Source organism: Lutra lutra, chromosome 11 (assembly GCF_902655055.1).
Source record: "Lutra lutra chromosome 11, mLutLut1.2, whole genome shotgun sequence".
Classification (NCBI taxonomy): Eukaryota; Metazoa; Chordata; class Mammalia; order Carnivora; family Mustelidae; genus Lutra; species Lutra lutra.
Window position 1 is genome coordinate 9,730,327 of NC_062288.1, and position 18,795 is coordinate 9,749,121.

The 18,795-nt window shown below is 44.3% G+C and overlaps 1 protein-coding gene across 1 annotated transcript in view; it reads left to right on the forward strand.

The window, feature by feature from the left end:
• EGFR (epidermal growth factor receptor) overlaps positions 1-18,795 on the forward strand; it is a 201,269-nt gene that overhangs the window by 156,410 nt on the left and 26,064 nt on the right. The window contains exons 9-19 of the mRNA XM_047694188.1: positions 967-1,093; positions 1,189-1,262; positions 2,083-2,173; positions 5,209-5,408; positions 6,314-6,446; positions 8,447-8,537; positions 10,769-10,926; positions 13,035-13,073; positions 15,584-15,725; positions 16,564-16,686; positions 17,364-17,462. Coding sequence (XP_047550144.1) covers positions 967-1,093; positions 1,189-1,262; positions 2,083-2,173; positions 5,209-5,408; positions 6,314-6,446; positions 8,447-8,537; positions 10,769-10,926; positions 13,035-13,073; positions 15,584-15,725; positions 16,564-16,686; positions 17,364-17,462 — 1,277 coding nt within the window. The remainder of the gene's footprint in view (positions 1-966; positions 1,094-1,188; positions 1,263-2,082; positions 2,174-5,208; positions 5,409-6,313; positions 6,447-8,446; positions 8,538-10,768; positions 10,927-13,034; positions 13,074-15,583; positions 15,726-16,563; positions 16,687-17,363; positions 17,463-18,795) is intronic.

Consider the following 18,795-nt stretch of genomic DNA (forward strand, 5'->3'; position numbering starts at 1 on the left):
TTTGGTTCAAGTAAACACAGGGGAAGAAAAGCAGTTTATCTGATGAAAGTTATTATAGTATTCCCTATGACGTAATGTAAGACAGCCATTAAAAATCATGTTCGTAAATAGTTTTTACAATATGAGGAACGTTCACAGTAGAAGAAGTAAAAGAAACAAAACACAAAAAAAACTACATAATCTGGTATGACATAACCCTGGAGGGTAGCTGGAAATAACTTTTCTCAAAATATCCTATAGTGGAAACTCTGGTCATTTCGGTCCCTTGATTTTACTTTGCAGCATTCTCAAATGAACACATCTTGCTCTTTTTAATAAAAATAATCCAGGTCCATTGTTTCTTTAAAATAGATAATGGGGGCACCTGGGTGGCTCAGTGGGTTAAAGCCTCTGCCTTCGGCCCTGGAATCGAGCCCCGCATAGGGCTCTCTGCTCAGTGGGGAGCCTGCTTCCCCTTCTCTCTCTGCCTGCCTCTCTGCCTACTTATGATCTCCGTCTGTCAAATAAATAAATAAACTCTTAGAAAAAAAATAAAATAGACAATGAGCTGCAGCCCAGGTTAGGACTATAGATTGGTGTCAAGTTTTAGTCAGAGGAGTGGCCTGACGAGAGCTGGGCAGAGGCAGCCCTGGCTTCAGCAGCTGGATCCCACTGCCAAGGAGGGATGGGGGAGAGCAATTGGGCTAAGTCCTAAAGTGGGAAAATTGTGAGGAGGAGAACGCAAGCCCAGCTGAGGGCATCACCAGCCATGAGGACGCCATTGCCCTCTCCAGCCACCCGAAGCCCAAGCCCTCACCCTCATTACTGGTACCAGCCGGCCTGCATTCCTGTCGAAGGAACGAGTGATGGCGTGCAGTGACGGGCTCATGGCTACAATTCTCTTCCCGCTCTCCTCTGCGCAGGGAACCCGAGCTCTTCTGAATTCAACATGTGTGAAGGGAATAAACATCTCCCTTATCTTTACAGTGTGTAATGGAATAGGCATTGGCGAATTTAAAGATACACTTTCCATAAATGCTACAAATATTAAACACTTCAAAAATTGCACGTCAATCAGCGGAGATCTTCATATCCTGCCTGTAGCGTTTAGAGGGTAAGTAACAGAGGAAGTGACTGGAACAGGGAAATGCAAAATCCACTTTGTTCACGGGCAGACACTGTTAATGATCATTCTGTTACTTGTTCCAGTGACTCCTTCACGCGTACTCTGCCTCTCGATCCAAAGGAACTGGACATTCTAAAAACTGTAAAGGAAATAACAGGTGTGTGCGGCTACCATGTCACATGAACATGAATGGGAAATGGGTGTTTTAGAGAGAGAACTGGTGGCTGCCTCTGCTTCTCTCTCAGCATCATAAAAACATTTCTTCTGAACTTCTACCATTAATGACTAGTGAGTTCTTTGATAGTTTTCACAGTCGCAATTTCCCCTGCATGGAAGGGGTGAACACTTTAATCAGAGCCTTGAGTCATCCCTGTGAACATGTTTCATCCTCGCCTCCTCGGCCCTGGCCAGATGTCCTGATGGCCCAGTGACGTTTGAGGGTGGGGGGAAAAGAAGGACAGAACCCCGAGGGAACAACACAGGCTCTTGGGCCCACAGACTGGCCCTCACATGCCTGCCCTCCCCCCTAAAAATGGAGTAATTGAACCTAAATAACAAGACTGTTTTGAGGATTGGAATTAAGTAAGGAAAATATGTGAATCTCCTTCTGTGTGCTGATAGCTCAAAACATGGCGGTTGCCGTCAAGAGCAGAGAGAGTTTGGGTCTTCAGCTTTGGAGCCCGGCCCAGCTGTCAGGGCCGTGGCACCGTGGGATGGCTGTGGGGCAAGTTGTGTGGTAGGAGAGATGCAGCAAGGGATGGGAATTCTATAAGAGAGGCAGGTGCCCGCTATAAAATTACGCCTTCGCTTCTATCTACCCATGGGTAGATTCTCAGTGAAGATAACAAAAAAAAATCAAATCACATCTTCACCTCTCCTGACATTGTTATTTAACAATGTCTCAAGAATCCTAAAATGTCTCCTGAAGAAGACATTTCTAATTGGTGGGTGTCTGAGCCCTCCTCTTGCCTTTCTAGGGTTTCTGCTGATTCAGGCCTGGCCCGAAAACAGGACTGACCTCCATGCTTTCGAGAACCTAGAAATCATACGTGGAAGAACAAAGCAACAGTAAGTTGACCCTGCGCAAAGCCTGGTAGATTATTTATCTATTCTGAAAATAAGACCGCATGAAGAGTTCGAAATTAGACTTACACAGCTGCTATAAAGACCCTCCAGAGAGCTTACACGATTGTTAACCTCTCACCTATGCATGGTACGAGGGCAAAATGGCGGAATTACCATCGGTGCCGTGGTGTTGACTCCAGCACCAGACATCACTCAGATTTAGCCATTTGCCTGTGAGTGCCATGTTGCACTTAGCTGTTGCGTCTTCTCAGTCCCTTCTCATCTCTAACCATCCCAACTTCTACTCTTATCCTTTATAGCCTTGACAGTTTTACCAAGTGCTGGTCAAACATTCTGTAGAATGGCTGATGTTTCCTCATGATTCGATTGAGGTTGTGCATTTTTGGCAAGAAGAGCACTGAGGTGACATGTCCTTATGAGCACATCTTATCAGAGAGAGTGGAGAGACTTTTTAACATTAAGTGTTTTGTTCAGGATTGCCCCTTTTCCAACTCTGACAGAAAAAAAAATCATATATAAGTATCTTTGATATGGAAAGAGTAATGAGTTTTGTGGGGAGGAAGAGTTTGAGAATCTCTTTGTCAGACCTGCCTTAGAAACAGTCTGATGTGGGGGCGCCTGGGTGGCTCAGTCGTTAAGCTTTTGCCTTTGGCTCAGGTCATGATCGCAGGGTCCTGAGATCAAGCCCCACATCGGGCTCCCTGCTCAGCAGCAAGCCTGCTTCTCCCTCCACCCTTCCCTCCACTTGTGTTCCCTTTCTCTCTGTGTCTCTCTCTGTCAAAATTGATTTTAGGGGCACCTGGGTGGCTCAGTGAATTAGAGCCTCTGCCTTCAGCTCAGGTCATGATCCCAGGGTCCTGGGATCGAGCCCCGCATCAGGCTCTCTGCTCAGCGGGGAGCCTGCTTCCCTCTCTCTGTCTCTGCCTGCCTCTCTGCCTACCTGTGATCTCAGTTCATCAAATAAAAAATAAAAAATAAACCTTAATAATCTACAAAAAAATTATTTTAAAATCTTTAAAAAAACAAAACAGTCTGATGCTTAGAAATATTACCCGTTAATTGACCCTAAAACATGATATTCAATATTAAAGAATATCAGAACAAGTACACATAAAATACATATTGCTTTTTAAAAACCATCTTGGCTGTGCATCTCTGATACTAACTGCACAGAAAAACCCTTTTGTTCTGAGTTCTCAAAAATACTTCTTTTGCCCAAGATTCATGCAGAGACAAGAGAGTTAGATCAGTTTTTTTGGGTGACAGGGATGTACCACTTGACTTAGTTATAGGAATTTAAGTAAAATTAGAATCACTTTTTTTTCTTTTCACATTTAATGAGGAGTCCAGTGATACACAGGGACAGGGTGACCACCAGCTCCAGGTGTGGCTCACCAAGGGAAGGGGACTCCGGCTTTGTCCCAGGGTCTAGGCTTCTGTGGGCACATGGCAAGAGAAAATTTCTAAATGGTAGTGCTACAGGTCTCCTACACAGGCCTCCTCACTTTCTTCAGGAGCCAGGTTGTGGGAAGGGAGCAGGAGGAGAATGGTGCCGGGATAGAAAGAGAAACAAGGAGAGAAGGAATCTCCACTTTAAACTTGTCATCTTACCTGATATCTCCTCATTCAGTGCTTTCTCCACTGGTCCATTTTCTGTCCTGGTGTCCTGTGAGCTTCCTAAAAGTATAGATCTCTTTCCTGTGGTTTCCATCATTTGCAGACAACAGCCAAGCTCAAGGTGTCCAAGGTCTTCTGTGCTCTGGCCTCCTCCACCCTCCCAGACCTCTTGCCCAGGCCTCCCCACTTCCAGGTTTCTGCTCCAGCAGAAGCCCCTGGTTCTCAGCACCATCAGCTGCTTTCTTGCCTTCCTGCCCTGCCTGGTGGTTCAAGACTTCCCTCCCTTCAGTGTGAATTACTTTCATCCAGTCACTTGATGAAAACCCATTGATAGCCATATAGAGTTCTAGCACAGATTTGGGTCATTTAAATGTTTGTTCAATAAATGGATGGGTGGTGAATGGATCAGTGCATCAGTGGATGGATGGATGGATGGATGGATGGATGGATGGATGGGTGGTTGGATGGATGAATCCATGAATGAATGGATAGATGAGTGGATAGATGGATGGATGGATAGCTGGATGGGTGAGTGGATGGATGGATTGTGAATCCATGGATGGATACATAGAAGAGTGGGTAGTTGGATGGATGGTTAGCTGGATGGGTGAGTGGATGGATGGATTGTGAATCCATGGATGAATACATAGATGAGTGGTAGTTGGATGGATGGGTGGATGTGTGGATGCTAGATGAGTACATAGATGGGTGGAGATAGATGAACAGAGAGGTGGATGGATGGATGGATGGATGGATGGATGGATGGATGGATGGATAGATGGATGGATGGACGGACTCATGTATCCATAGATAAGTGGATGGACAAGTTGAGAGACAAATGGGTGAGTGGGTGGATGGATTGTGAATCCATGGCTGAATAGATAGGTGAGTGGGCAGATGGACAGATGGGTGGATGGATGGATGAACAGAGAGGTGGAAGGATGGATGGACGCATGCACGCATAGATAAGTGGATGGACAAGTGGATGGATAGATGGGTGAGTGGATGGATGGATAGATGAATGGGTGGGTGGGTGGATGGAAAAAATGAACTTGTGATTTTTTTTTTGAAGTATTTGGATATTTAAAAGGTTATAACATGTTTTCAATCCCCAGGCCAAAAAAAAATGCAGTAAATATAATAATGATATTAACATTTATTCAGCCCCCCATATGCCACTGAAGTTAAAAATACTAAGTGAACAAGGAACTAGCTTTTCCCTAGAGTTGCTTAAAAAAACCTCTTGTAAGTTGCAATAAAGACGTACTACACTATGACTTACAGTCACTGGCAAGCAGTTTGTAGTAAACATAAAGTGGTCCAGAAAATAAAAATAAGGTTTTTAGTGATAGAATCTTTTTGTAATTGTTCACAATGTTATGTTTCTTTCTCCACTGTAGTGGTCAGTTTTCTCTTGCAGTCGTCGGCCTGGACATAACGTCCTTGGGCTTACGCTCCCTCAAGGAGATAAGTGATGGGGATGTGATCATCTCGGGAAACAAAAAATTGTGCTATGCAAATACAATAAACTGGAAAAAACTATTTGGGACTTCAAGTCAGAAAACCAAAATTATAAACAACAAAGATGAAAAAGGCTGCAGTAAGTAATCACTCTAGCTGATTGTGGAGATGGTTCCCTTGGGTCGTTTATTTTAATCTAGAATATTCCCAAACATTTCAATTACATTTTCATTCCTGAAGAAGCAGATTAAAAGAAATCTGTGTATTCCTAATTTGTGAAGTTATCATACGAAATTCCTTGGAATTGTTTCCAGTTCGCGCACATTTCACAGGATGAATTTGCCTTGAGGTTTAAGTTATCGATTTGTAATTAATGGAAATCAATTTTGTATTAATTATTTTACCTGTTAGCCATAGGTTTCTCCCTGTTCATTTCAGCCTCTGACGACTGTAGCTAGCAACACACACACACACGCACACACATGCACACGCCTGCAGATAGAATGAACATTTTAACTGACATTTCCTAGTCTGATTGGGGAGCCATAGGCCACTGTGGAAGCTGGGCATGCGCACTGCCTGGTCACTGGGAGAAGCAGGTCTGCGTTCAAACCCCGATTCTAGCCCTTCCTAGCTTCCAGACCTTGATTGGTTTGCATAGTTTCTTCAGGCTTTGGCTTTCTCAATGATTCTTGCTGCCAGTGAGAGAATGAAATGAAATTTTTACATGTAAAACTCTTGTCCCGGTGCTCAGCACATGGCAGGAACCACAACCCTTCCCGGTGTTTCCATCAGCTGTGACATTCATCAGTGGAATGCTGCCTAGGTCCAGTCCAGGAACCCTTGACTCCCAGTGGGGAGAAGGGAACTTGCATTTGGCCTCGAGAAGCCAATTGGGTGTCCCTACTTCTTCGCATCCCTCCCCCTCCGCACGTCCATGCTGCTCAAGGTCACAAAGAACCCAGCACCTCATTTACCGGTGTGGATACGTTCACACTTGGCCCCTCTAGTCACTGTGCCGCATCTGACCCTTTGTCTTCCCAGAGGCCATGGGCCACGTCTGCCATCCTTTGTGCTCCTCAGAGGGCTGCTGGGGCCCAGAGCCGAAAGACTGTGTGTCCTGCAGAAACGTCAGCCGGGGCAAGGAATGTGTGGAGAAGTGCAATGTTCTGGAGGGGTAAGGTTCTTTTGTACCCCCTTGATTTTGCTGAAAGATAAGGAGATTGTTTTTATAGTTTTACGGTTGTTCACATTGATCCTATTGCTTTTTTTTTCTTTTTCCTTTTTTTTTTTTGTCGTATATTTGTTGACAGCTGTTAATCACAAAAGGAAATGAACAAATGTTTTTCATGACTTACGCCAATCCACCAATTTATAGAGTCTCTGTTTTGGAAATCTGCTATTTTTCTAAGCCACACAAAGTTCCCAAGACAGACGAAAAAGTCATAAGTGGTTCATATGGCCGAGACCACAGTCATCTAGACTTTTCTTTGCGAGACACTCTCCCTGCTTTGTCAAAAGCAATATAAATTACATTTCCTCATTAATTTTTTGTTTTATGTTCAAGAAATATTGAACCGTGCATATAACTTTAAATGTAACCATGGACAAAGGAATAAACCACCACGTAACCACTCTTGAATTCATCTGCAATCAGTAGAAAGTACAGTCTGTCGATTCTCTGGGAATCTTGAGATGGATATAAAGCTTTGAAGGTCCTCGAATGATGACTAAAAATAAATTAATAGGAAAGTACAATTGAAGGACAGAGGCAGAAGCATTTTTTTTTTTTAATTTAAAGAACGGGAAATTTTGTCAGAGAGAAGGAGCCATAGGAATTACAGATGAGTACAGGAAACCTCCCTTCTTGTTTCACTCTTGGGGTCTGGGCCATAGCACAGATCCAGAAATATTCAGGAGCAAGATGAGAAGACCAAGTCCAGTTCTGTATGAACACTTTAGCAGATCAGCTCAGTAACCTGATCGAGTATGTTGTATAATTGACAGTGCTGTTTCAACAAGAAATATCCGTGCAGTCCTTACTGCTCCAAAAGAAACATGAGTCTCATGGTTTCCACATCTTTTTAAAGAGAGATGGAACTGGGGTACCTGGGTGGCTCAGTCGGTTAAGCGTCTGCCTTCAGTTCAGGTCATGATCCCAGGGTCCTGGGATCTAGCCTCACATCAGGCTCCCTGCTCATTGGGGAGCCTGGTTCTCCTGCACCCCCACCCCTGCCCCATCACTTGTGCGCGCTCTCTCTCTCTCTCACATAAATAATACAGTCTTTTTTAAAAAGAGAGAGAGAGAGAAAGAGAAGGAATTCAAATAATCATGTTGGTGGTGCCTTTCTGTTAAGAATGTCGGTGTCTGGTAGCAAGTGCTCAGCCCACAAGATAGGCTCCTCCCGCAGACATTGTAACTCAGGGAAGAAAGGAAGGAAAAAACCAATTGGGCATATTTGGTTTAATTGAGGACATGAGGGAGGACTTAGGGAACATGTTGTGGGGTGTAAACACTCCTCGTTCACTGGAGTGAAGACCTGTAGTTAATTCCCAGGCAGCTTTCAGCCTCAGTAGCTGCCACCACTGTTTTGTCTTTTCAATCTAACGTGGTCTTCTTGGTTAACATTGATCTGGACATCCCTGAGGAATAGCGAAACTCTTACAAAATTTTTCACACCTGTATTGCACACTTACGGTTTTTGTTAAGAACCATGGAGTACATTCTAACGTCTCTCCTTTCTTTTCCTGTACATTAATCTACAGTTAATCATTTCTCTCCAGCTTGCATTAAATATCCACGAATCTGATGTTGGGGACGAGGTCACCTCTTAAGGACTATGACCTTTTTCATGTATTGGCTTGTTTGCCTAAGAGACAAAAACTGGGCCTTGTAGAAAAATGCAGGGAAGATGTTTGGATTATGAATGAAGCTTGTGTATTTGTTGAGGGGGAAGATGACCAAGGATTCAGTTAATACAGTCACTTTCTGATCTCACAGTAGTGTCCCGATTCCCCACGGCTGCATGTTGACCTGAAATTTTTTGGTATTGCTGGAAAAGAGGATTTGCATCCTCTGAAATTTCAGATGGATTAACTCAGATGGTTGTAGCCACCCAGCATTTTGAAGCAGGATCTCTAGAGACAGTGCTGATCAGTTTCCTTTCTTCTCTTCAGGGAGCCAAGGGAGTTTGTGGAGAACTCCGAGTGCATACAGTGCCACCCGGAATGCCTGCCCCAGCCCATGAATGTAACCTGCACGGGACGGGTAAGGAGTGCGTTTGATGTTATCCCCTCCTATATCGTAGAGAGAAGGCTCCCAGCAGTAGAACCACAACACTGAGCCAACATGTGACCTCACAGCTGCGTCCCAGAGAGGCTGTGGTTGAGCTGGCATCATCACACACCCCATCGCACAGGAGCACTCACCCTTCCTGTCCAACACATCCTAACAAGTTTAATACTCTTTCACCAAGAAGCCTGTGGTAGACTGCATACCTGGTCAGCCAGTTGTCACCATTTCTGACATGTGTTGTCATTGCTTTGTCACTTTAATCAAACATCCTCAAATTCTGATTTAACATCAGTTCACAACTATTCAAAGCATTTTTTTTATTTTGTGTAAATCTTTATCTTTTTTATTATGTTCAGTTAGCCAGCATATAATACTTTGTTAGAATTTGATGGAGGGTTCAACAATTCATTACCTGTGTATAACACCCAGTGCTCATTACATCACGTGCCCTCCTTAATGCCCATCACCCAGCTACCCAATCCCCCCACCCCCTTCTGAAATCCTCAATTTGTTTCCCGGAGTCCAGAGTCTCTCATGGTTTGTCTCCCTCTCTGATTTTTTTCCCATTCAGTTTTCCCTCCCTTCCCCTGTGGTCCTCCACACTATTCCTTATGTTCCACATATGAGTGAAACCATATGATAATTGTCTTTCTCTGACTGACTTATTTTATTTAGCATAATCCCCTCCAGTTACATCCCCTTCGACGTAAATGGTACATATTCATCCTTTCTGATGGCTGAGTAAATTCCATTGTATACATGAACCACATCTTTCTCCTTTTATCTGTTGAAGGGCATCTCAGCTCCTTCCACAGTTTGGCTGTTGTGGACATTGCCACTATGAACACTGGGGCGCATGTGCCCCTTCTTGTCACGACATCTGTATCTTTGGGGTAAATACCTAGTAGTGCAACTGCTGGGTCATAGGGTAGCTCTATTTTTAACGTCTTGAGGAACCTCCACGCTGTTTGCCTGAGTGGCTTCCCCACCTTGCATTCCCACCAACAGTGTAAGAGGGGTTCCCCTTCTCCACATCCTCGCCAACATCTGTTGTTTCCTACCTTGTTAATTTTTGCCATCTAACCAGTGTAAGGTGGTATCTCATTGTGGTTTTGATTTGTATTTCCTGATGCCGAGTGATGTTCAACATTTTTTCATGTGTCTGTTAACCATTTGTATGTCTTCTTTGGAGAAGTGTCTGTTTATGTCTTATGCCCATTTCTTGACTTTTTTGTGTGTGTTTTTTGTGTGTGTTGAGTTTGAGAAGTTCAGAGCATTTCTAAAGAAACACCTAGCAAAACTTTCCAAAATTCAGTCTTCTATCTACATGATATTTTAAAGAATAGAAGTGAGAATTCAGGTCCCCCATCACACCAGTGTCCTAACTGTTGTTCATTCTTAATATTACGTATAAGGACGTGTGTGGATTTGAGCTTCAACAGCCATACGTAAATCTACTAATTAAAAATGTTTTTCAGAAGTTGTCTCTGAATTGGGCAGAAGGCTGTGTTTTGAGGCATAGGCTGCCAACATGGCGGGTTACAAAGTAAACCAATGGTTTATAAGTTCATATGGTGTTAGGGTACATTTTCATCGAGATAAATCAGTTGGTGATACTGACTTTAGTCATCTGATGGCTCTGGTTCTGAGAACACTCAGTCTTTGGACAAAACAGGGACATCCCTCCCTGCCCATTTCATTTCAGCCCCTTTGTGAAGTGTGTGGGTACCAGAATCAAAGTTAGCACAGTCCAGTGTTCATTGTGCCACCACCTTGTTGTCCCTAAAAATACAGAGATGTAGGCTTTCTTGCATTTGCCTCAGCAAGTCTGGCTTCCCACAGTCTTCCTTTAAGTTCAAACGTGTTATGCAAGAAAGTCCATCTGAGCAATAAAGATGTAAATGTACTCATAGACTAATTAGATGGTTTTGACAAAGACGGATGCCCATAATCTGTTAAGCAAAATGTAATGAAGTATTTAGTATAGTTATATATGAAATGTCTTTAAAGTTGGTAAGACTTTATAGTGAGCTGTTAGCAGCAGTCCTGTCAAGCGATGGCAATCCCAGATGAGTCTGTCGTTTTTCTACTTGAAGAACTTCTATTATTATTTGGCTGTTTTTCACAATAAGTATTTTAAGTAACAAGTTCAGTTTTTAAAGAGAAAGAAACATATATAGAGAGGTTGTCCTCGATCTTGACAGGGACCGGACAACTGCGTCAAGTGTGCGCACTACATCGACGGCCCACACTGCGTCAAGACCTGTCCGGCTGGCATCATGGGAGAGAACAACACCCTGGTCTGGAAGTTTGCAGACGCCAATCGCGTGTGCCACCTGTGTCATTCCAACTGTACCTACGGGTGAGTGAGAGCACACATCAGGTGAAGAAGCAGGACAGAAGTGTTTCTTGTTCTAATTATATGTAACCGAAAAGAATGAATTGAGTGGAGGATAAGGAGCAATTTTTCTGACGCAATTAAAAGGATAATATGCGATGGCCTCTTTTACTTCGTATTCAGCAATCATTTCTGCAAATCAGCTTTCCCAAAGACCTCTTCATCTCGCTACTCAGATCGACTCTCTGCTAGCACCCGGCCTGTCTCTGTCCTTGCCAGTCACCTCTTCAGATGTAAACTGGCCTTTCTCAAAAATCCCTGCATGTGGTCCCCAAATTCACAATTTCCATTTGCACTCACTCTGCATAGTGTTCCCTTTTGGGGGAGTGCCAGGCATGGCGGGTAGGGGATGAAGCGAGTGAGCAGAGATATTTTGAGTAGGGTGTGAGTTTATCAGTCAGTGGTCATTCATCAATGATGCCTTTTGTCTTTGACTTTGGTTTCCCTAGGAGATAATAGAGTGTGCATCCCACAGCCTGAAAAAGCGTGTGTGTGTGTGTGTGTGATATAGAGAGGAATGCCCAAAGGCCTTGGGGGGAAAGGAGCAGGACAGTGTAGAAATGAGGGCGGAACAGACCCTCTCCCTCCAAGAGAAGTGTACAGATCCCAGCCCTTAACTAAGAAAGGAAATGGGGTGCTCGAAGGCACCCCCATCCCATTCACAATTTGAAATGTAGTCCTTCATCCTTTCCCAGGCCATAAAATGGTCATCTCCCCTGCCTCCTTTTTCAAACTAAAATACAGCTGACACACAATGTTATATTTGTTTTAGGTGTAGAACATAGTGACTCAACAATACTATTCATTGTGCAGGGCTCACCACAAAAAGTGTAGTCACCACCTGTCACCAGACAGAATTGTTACATTATTGACTGTATGTTCTATGCTGTACTCCTTATCCCCGTCACTTAGTTGTTACAGCTGGAAGTTTGTAGCTCTTAACCCCTTCACCCATTATGTCCCTCCCCCTCACTCCCTTTCCTCTGGTAACCACAGGTTTGTGGTATTTATGTATTTACGTGTATTTATGAGTCTATCTCTGTTGTTGGTTTGTTCATTTGGTTTTTTTTTTAGTCCCTATATATAGATGAACTCTTACGGTATTTGTCCTTCTGTCTGACTCATTTCAGTTAGCATCACGCTCTGTCAGTCCACCCATGCACAGCAGCATGAGTTGTCTTTTCCGTTTAGAGTAGTTTGCTTTCCTACTGATGTTTGTATTGGCAAACGCTGCTGTTCTCAGAGCCCACGGAGCCTGCCTTTTTACATCATCCTGTAATCGAAATAAGGGATAGTGGCCTCCCCCACTAGAATGGGAGCCCAGCGGCTCAGGGGTCATGGAAGACCAGGGCTGTCTCTGCTCAACATTTCAGTTGTGTGGGAGGGGATGAAGCCAGCTCCTCCCCTCGTCCCTGGCTTTCTGGGTCTGAAATCATCACTGTCATTTCCCTGCCACCGAGACTTGCCTTCCCTCATCTATTCCTCCCTACCTGCTCCTTAATCAGTTTGGCTCTAGTCTTGGGCCCTCTACTCCCCAGCCCATATGGACATCCTAGAGCCCGACATGAGACAACTATACCTGTATCACGAGGTGTACATCAAAGCATCTTAATAACAAAGGCCAGAAACTGTCCCCTTGGCTCAATGCTAGAAGAGTCCCTGTCACAGAGTGCACACTCAGAAATACTTGCTGGGAAAATGAATAAATGAATGCAAAGTAGATTAACCACTGCCACAAAATGGGGATTGCTGGTGATCTTAATGATTGGAGAGTAATTTAAACATGTTGCCTTGTGACTTAACTAAAAACTCTCTAAAAGCCACCTGGGTGGCTCAGTCAGCTAGGCATCTGCCTTAGACTGGGGTCATGATCCCAGGGTCCTGGGATCGAGCCCTACATGTCTCTCCTTCTCCCTCTGTCCCTCTCCCCTGCTCATGCTTTCTCTTTCTCGCTCTCACTCTACACTCTCTCTCAAATAAATAAAATATTCAAAAAAGAAAAAAAAAACTCAGACAAAATACTGAAGAAGCAGAATGATTCAAAATGTGTGTTCTTCTCTCCATTCCTACAGCTGTGATGGGCCAGGTCTTGAAGGCTGCACGATAGAAAGGTAAGTGTCGTAACGGTGTCCAGCGGACCTTCTCAGAAATGTCCAAAGACTGTGTGGGCAGAGACAATACTTTCCCGTGTTTCTTTTCTTTTCTTTTCTTTTTTAAGATTTTATTTATTTATTTGACAGCCAGAGATCACAAGTAGGCAGAGAGGCAGGCAGAGAGAGAGAGGGAAGCAGGCTCCCCACTGAGCAGAGAGCCCGATGTAGGACTTGATCCCAGGACCCTGGGATCATGACCTGAGCCAAAGGCAGAGGCTTTAACCCACTGAGCCACCCAGACACCCCACTTTCCACATTTCTGATTGCCTTCTGCATTGACAGGTTCTTCTCTGGGCCAGCATAACATCCCTAGCTGACACCACCCTGCGGATTCCCCCCACCTCTCCCCTGCCTACTTGTTGGTGTGTTCGGGGGAGGGGACTCAGGGTGTGAGCACTGGGACCTGCTCTGTGTGGCACTAGCACTCAGTGCCCAGTGCTTCTCTTTACATTGAGCCTGTCTCTGACTTCTTTGGTTACACCAGTTTTCTCAGATCTTTCTCCTAGCTTCTCTTCTTTTCGACCTTGCTGACCCAATGGACCGCATCTCAGACCTTCAAGTTTGATGAAAGAGCTCCAGCTTGAGGTCAATTTTCTCCCTGACTAACCTGTTCTAAACAATGACTTCCTTTAGCATTTCAATTCTGATTCATTTGCCATCATTACTTGAAATGCTGCACTAAGAAAAGCAGAACTGGGAATTCCTGGTCAGACTCATCAGGAAAGAGTGTGGTATTATCAATTAACAATGTCAAGCAAGGAATCAGAATTAGGCACAAGGCACCTCTTTGCCATTCCTGACATAACCCAACACTACCGAATTTCCAGGCATCTCTTCCATTTCTAGTAATGTCTACACAGTCCCTTCTTCAACGACCTGGCTTCCGTGTTGGCTGACTCTTCTGCCCCAGATTTAGCCATGATAATAAATCCTACCTACTATCAAGTGAAACATGAAAGACGAGTAAGGCAGTTTCTCAGAGATAAAGATTTCCTTTCATCCCTTCCTCTTTGCTGAGCCTACATCAGCAAAATTTGTCCTATCTTCACACTATAATCAGTACATTCATAATGAGGTTTTTCATCAAAGCCCCACCTTGAAACTAGTCCATGACCATTCATTGTTATATTGACTCTTTTTATTTTTTCTTCTCATCTTATTCACTTACCCTTACTACAGCTCCCCACGGAACCCATGCGTACTCTGTAATTATTCTTTGTATCATTCTAGTGTTCCTTTCAATATAGTAAAAACTCATTAATGCAAACCGCATTAATTGAGGAGATGGCATAATGCAGGAGACAAGTTTTGCATTCACTAAGGAGAAAGTGTTGTAGATACCATTTTCATGGAGCACCTTTGACCCACTTACAAGAAATTTGTAAGGATGCTGGGATAGTTATGTGCTAATGATGCTAATTAATCTTTGATATTCTTTAACATTTCCTCCAGAAAATATGAAGCTTGCCAGAAGCTCAAAGGGGATAGACACTTGAGAATAATAATTTTATAAAGATTCTGAATTCAGAATCCACAAATCCAGATAGCTCTTTTCCCCCAGTGAACTCCAGAACTTTTGTTGGAGGTTTTGCCGTCCCTGAAATCAAGCACACCCATAGTGGGAAAAAGGAGTGCTGTAAAGTGGTTTGCTGATACATGGTGACATCACTGATTTATGACAATCGTTGCTTTTTATGGTGAAAGCCTATCACTTTATAACCTCCCCCATGCATATTCATAAAGCATTCCACAGGGCTGTGGTCCCATCTTGAAAGCCAGGGACCCTTCAAAGAGGCTGAATGTCATGGAAAGGGTGCCTTCACCCAGGCAAGCCAGGAGACAATGCATGTCTTTGGCAGTGGCCTTCTAGGCTTCGGATGAATGGAGAGATTCTGGGGGTAAATGCAAATTCATATGAAAAGCATTATGGGAGTCTGAGTTACTTTTTGAGTTTTGTGGTTTCTTAATCAATAGATTAAAATACAGTTGTCATGTGGAGATGTCCAGAGGATACCTCCATTTACAAAAATGTAAAAAAGCTGGGAGGGAGGACCTTCTAATGCTCAAGAAGGTGGAAATGCTACCCTAGAAACTCCAGATGTTCTTTCCTCTCTTTAGAAGCCACATGGTACCTACTTTCTGAGATGACATTGAATGATGTCAAAGTGTCAAAAAATGTCGGAAATCATAAAATGCCAATGTAATGGGGCGCCTGGGTGGCTCAGTTGGTTAAGCAGCTGCCTTCGGCTCAGGTCTTGATCCCAGCATCCTGGGATCGAGTCCTACATCGGGCTCCTTGCTCGGCAGGGAGCCTGCTTCTCCCTCTGCCTCTGCCTGCCGCTCTGTCTGCTTGTGCTCGCTCTCTCTCCCTCTCTCTCTGACAAATAAATAAAATCTTAAAAAAAAAATGCCAATGTAATGAAATCTGTCCGCAAGCCTCACTTTGCCATGTCTCCCTCTCATTCCAGGCACAAGATCCCATCCATTGCCATTGGGATTGTGGGCGGCCTCTTCTTGGTGGTGATGGTGGCCCTCGGGGTGGGCCTCTTTTTACGCCGGCGCCATATTGTCCGGAAGCGTACCCTTCGTAGACTGCTGCAAGAAAGAGAGGTGAGTGGGTGCCCAGGCCTGGCATGTCCTGCCTGTGCCCCTATCCTAGCATCCTGGACAGAAACAAGGGCTCTCCTGCCATGTCTTGCCCTTCAAGATTTTGTATTTTAAATATGTGTATTATTATGTTTTATTTCTGATGGTGGAAAAACCAAAAAGAATCTCTGAATGTCCCATTATAAACAATTAGTCACATTTGGGTACAGCTCTGGAATGAATTAAGTCTCACAACATAGCTACCAAGCTGTGGAGAGTCCTGTGTAAATACAACACGCATATATGTGCACGGAAAGGCTTGTGCATAGGTGTTGGTTCCTGGGAAGGCACATGGTTGAGAAGTTAACTGTGGAAAATCCCATTGTCTGCACAGTGCTATTGCCTTTTGAGCTCTGTATGTGACTCACTTGAATGGGTCCTCAGCCGGCATCCTTGTCCTGCAGAGTGTCAGAAGCCAGAGTCCCTGGGAGGAGAGACCCACAGCAGCTCATAGCATAAAGGCATTTGCATGTTAGGATGCCCAACAGGCTACCAAAATGACCAACCCTCTAAAAAGTTTCCTTACCAAAATTCTCTCAATCCAGCTAATTGACTGGAAGTAGAAAACGCATTTGTTGAAATGGAACTGTTCTGTTCAAGGACTCCTGTACCAGGGAGTCCCTTTGTCAACATACCTTTCGTGAAGTTCTTTGAGAAGGCGTGCATTTCTTCTTTCGAGTGAGTGTGGCAGGTTCTTTGGGCTGAAGCACATCCACGCGTGGCTGTGTCTGGGCTTGGCCAACGCCTGCCTCCACACAGGCCTGACCGTTGACCAGCGACTTTTCTCCCTTATCTCTCACAGCTTGTTGAGCCTCTTACGCCCAGCGGAGAAGCTCCCAACCAAGCTCTCTTGAGGATCTTAAAGGAAACAGAATTCAAAAAGATCAAGGTGCTGGGCTCTGGAGCATTTGGCACGGTGTACAAGGTGAGGCCACCAGGATGCCAAGACTTCTGGGGATGTGGGTTGATGCGCAAATCCAGAGTCCTGGGTTGTCTTCTGTGTATCAACTTTATCTACTCTTTGTGTTGTTCATGGTTTGGACATTCCAATGTCTTCTCCAAGTTCTCAAGAGGAAATCTTGTATAATCATGGTGACAAATTAAATGGTCCTGTGGGACCCATACACAGTCATCAAAAGTTTCCAGGGATGATAGTGGTGACTTTGTAAAGGGGTGGGTAGCAGAGAGGGAGTCTGAAGAAGGGGCTGCCTGTCACTCTGTGACAGTGTCCAAATGAAGTCCAAGTCAAAAACAGCTCCTCTTAATTTGTTTTTTTCTGGATCCTATTACATCAGGTCTGATTTCAGTGAGCCCAACACCCAGTATCTCAGAATGCTGGACAAAATGATCCACACTGGTGTTGTAACTGACACGGGCTTAGGGTTTTTTTAAACTAATGACTCTGATTCATGGAACATGGTAGCAGGAGAGCTGCTGAGATGTCATGGCTCCCAGCTCTGATGGCCTCAGAATACAGAGCTGTGCTCAAGGTCCCTCGCCCTTCGGGATAGTGTCACTGGTAAAGTCCGTCTGTCTCACGAGTCAGCATATTGCATAGTATGACAATTGCCAGTTAATGTCTTTTCTCCCTCTTTATCACAGGGACTCTGGATCCCAGAAGGTGAGAAAGTTAAAATTCCCGTGGCCATCAAGGAATTAAGAGAAGCCACATCTCCGAAAGCCAACAAGGAAATTCTTGATGTAAGTTTCTCCTTTGCTCTCTAGTTTTCCACAGGCCTGGACGTCAGAAGCCACATTTTCTGGTGTCTAACAGCTCATTGCCCCATTTTAGACTTCTTTTCATCATCGCATTCTAGCTGTTCACTTTTCATGTCTTTTTTCTTTCTAGCTGCCGTTGGTATAATTCCCTCTCAGGGTTTCTCCTGTAGAGAAGAGTCACATCTTCAATTCTGCTCTCTCTCTCTCTCTCCCAAAATGATAGAAACTCACAGTCGTTGAATGTCCAGCAAGGGCCAGTCTCAGGACTAGTTGCTTTGTACACACTCTCACAGTGAACCCTCCTGACCAGCCTGTGGCGTTAAGAAGGTTGCTCACGTTTATGTGGTTGGCGTAGGATTCCAGCCCATCGCTATTTCTGCCTTCGAAATGCATGTCCATTTGGCTCCACCAGGTTATCTTTGAAATGGCTTTTTTAAAGGTGCCTGGGATTACAGTATGATGCTTCATAAACTCCAGAAGCAGTTGCCCATCTTCCGTACTTGCCCCCAAATAATGTGTATGTTATTTCTGGTGTCCTTTTTTAGTTTATAGAGTAAGACTTAGGAATGTTCCACAAGATTATTTTCATTTCTTTACTTTGAATCCCACTGAACTTTCTTCACCTTCTCTGAACCCTCACTAGCCAATAAGGGGGCTACATCCTCTTAAACAGAGGTTGGCCAAAAGAGGGGCCACCATGGAATGTGGGAGAGCCCGCTTCAAGGGATACTCAGGAAAATTCACTGGACAGATGGGATCTTGTTGTTAACACCGTTGGCCTCTGAGTATGGTGGAACAAGCCAAACATTTGCTCTCGTCCCAAGGCAGAGCCAGAGAAAGAGAAGGTAGGGAGGCTTAGCGGGAGGTTAGGGAAACAGAGTCAGAGAAAACAAAATGGCCGCCTCAGAAATCTAGAGAATTTAGTTGTCCTGTAGTCGGGAAGGACAAGAGCCAAATGTAATATTCCCCACTCTTGCTTCTAACCCACACAATATGTACCAAGCAAGGCCTTTTAGAAAACTGTGTTTTGACACAGTGAACTTCCCAGTGGCAAGACCACTCTAGACTCCAAATTCCTCCCGCCGGCTTCTTTCCTTTACTATTATGGGGAGAGCCCCATTCTGGCACGCTTCTCAGGGAAAGATGACATATTAGTACAATGCAACAGCCAACTGGAGATATACTTACCAAGCGAAGTTATCTTTCTTTTTAATGGCTTACAAGTTCACGTGCAGTCCTGTTAGCATTACATCAACTCATGTCAGCATAACTGCGAGAAATACATTTGGGACATCTCTTCACCTAGAACCTAGAG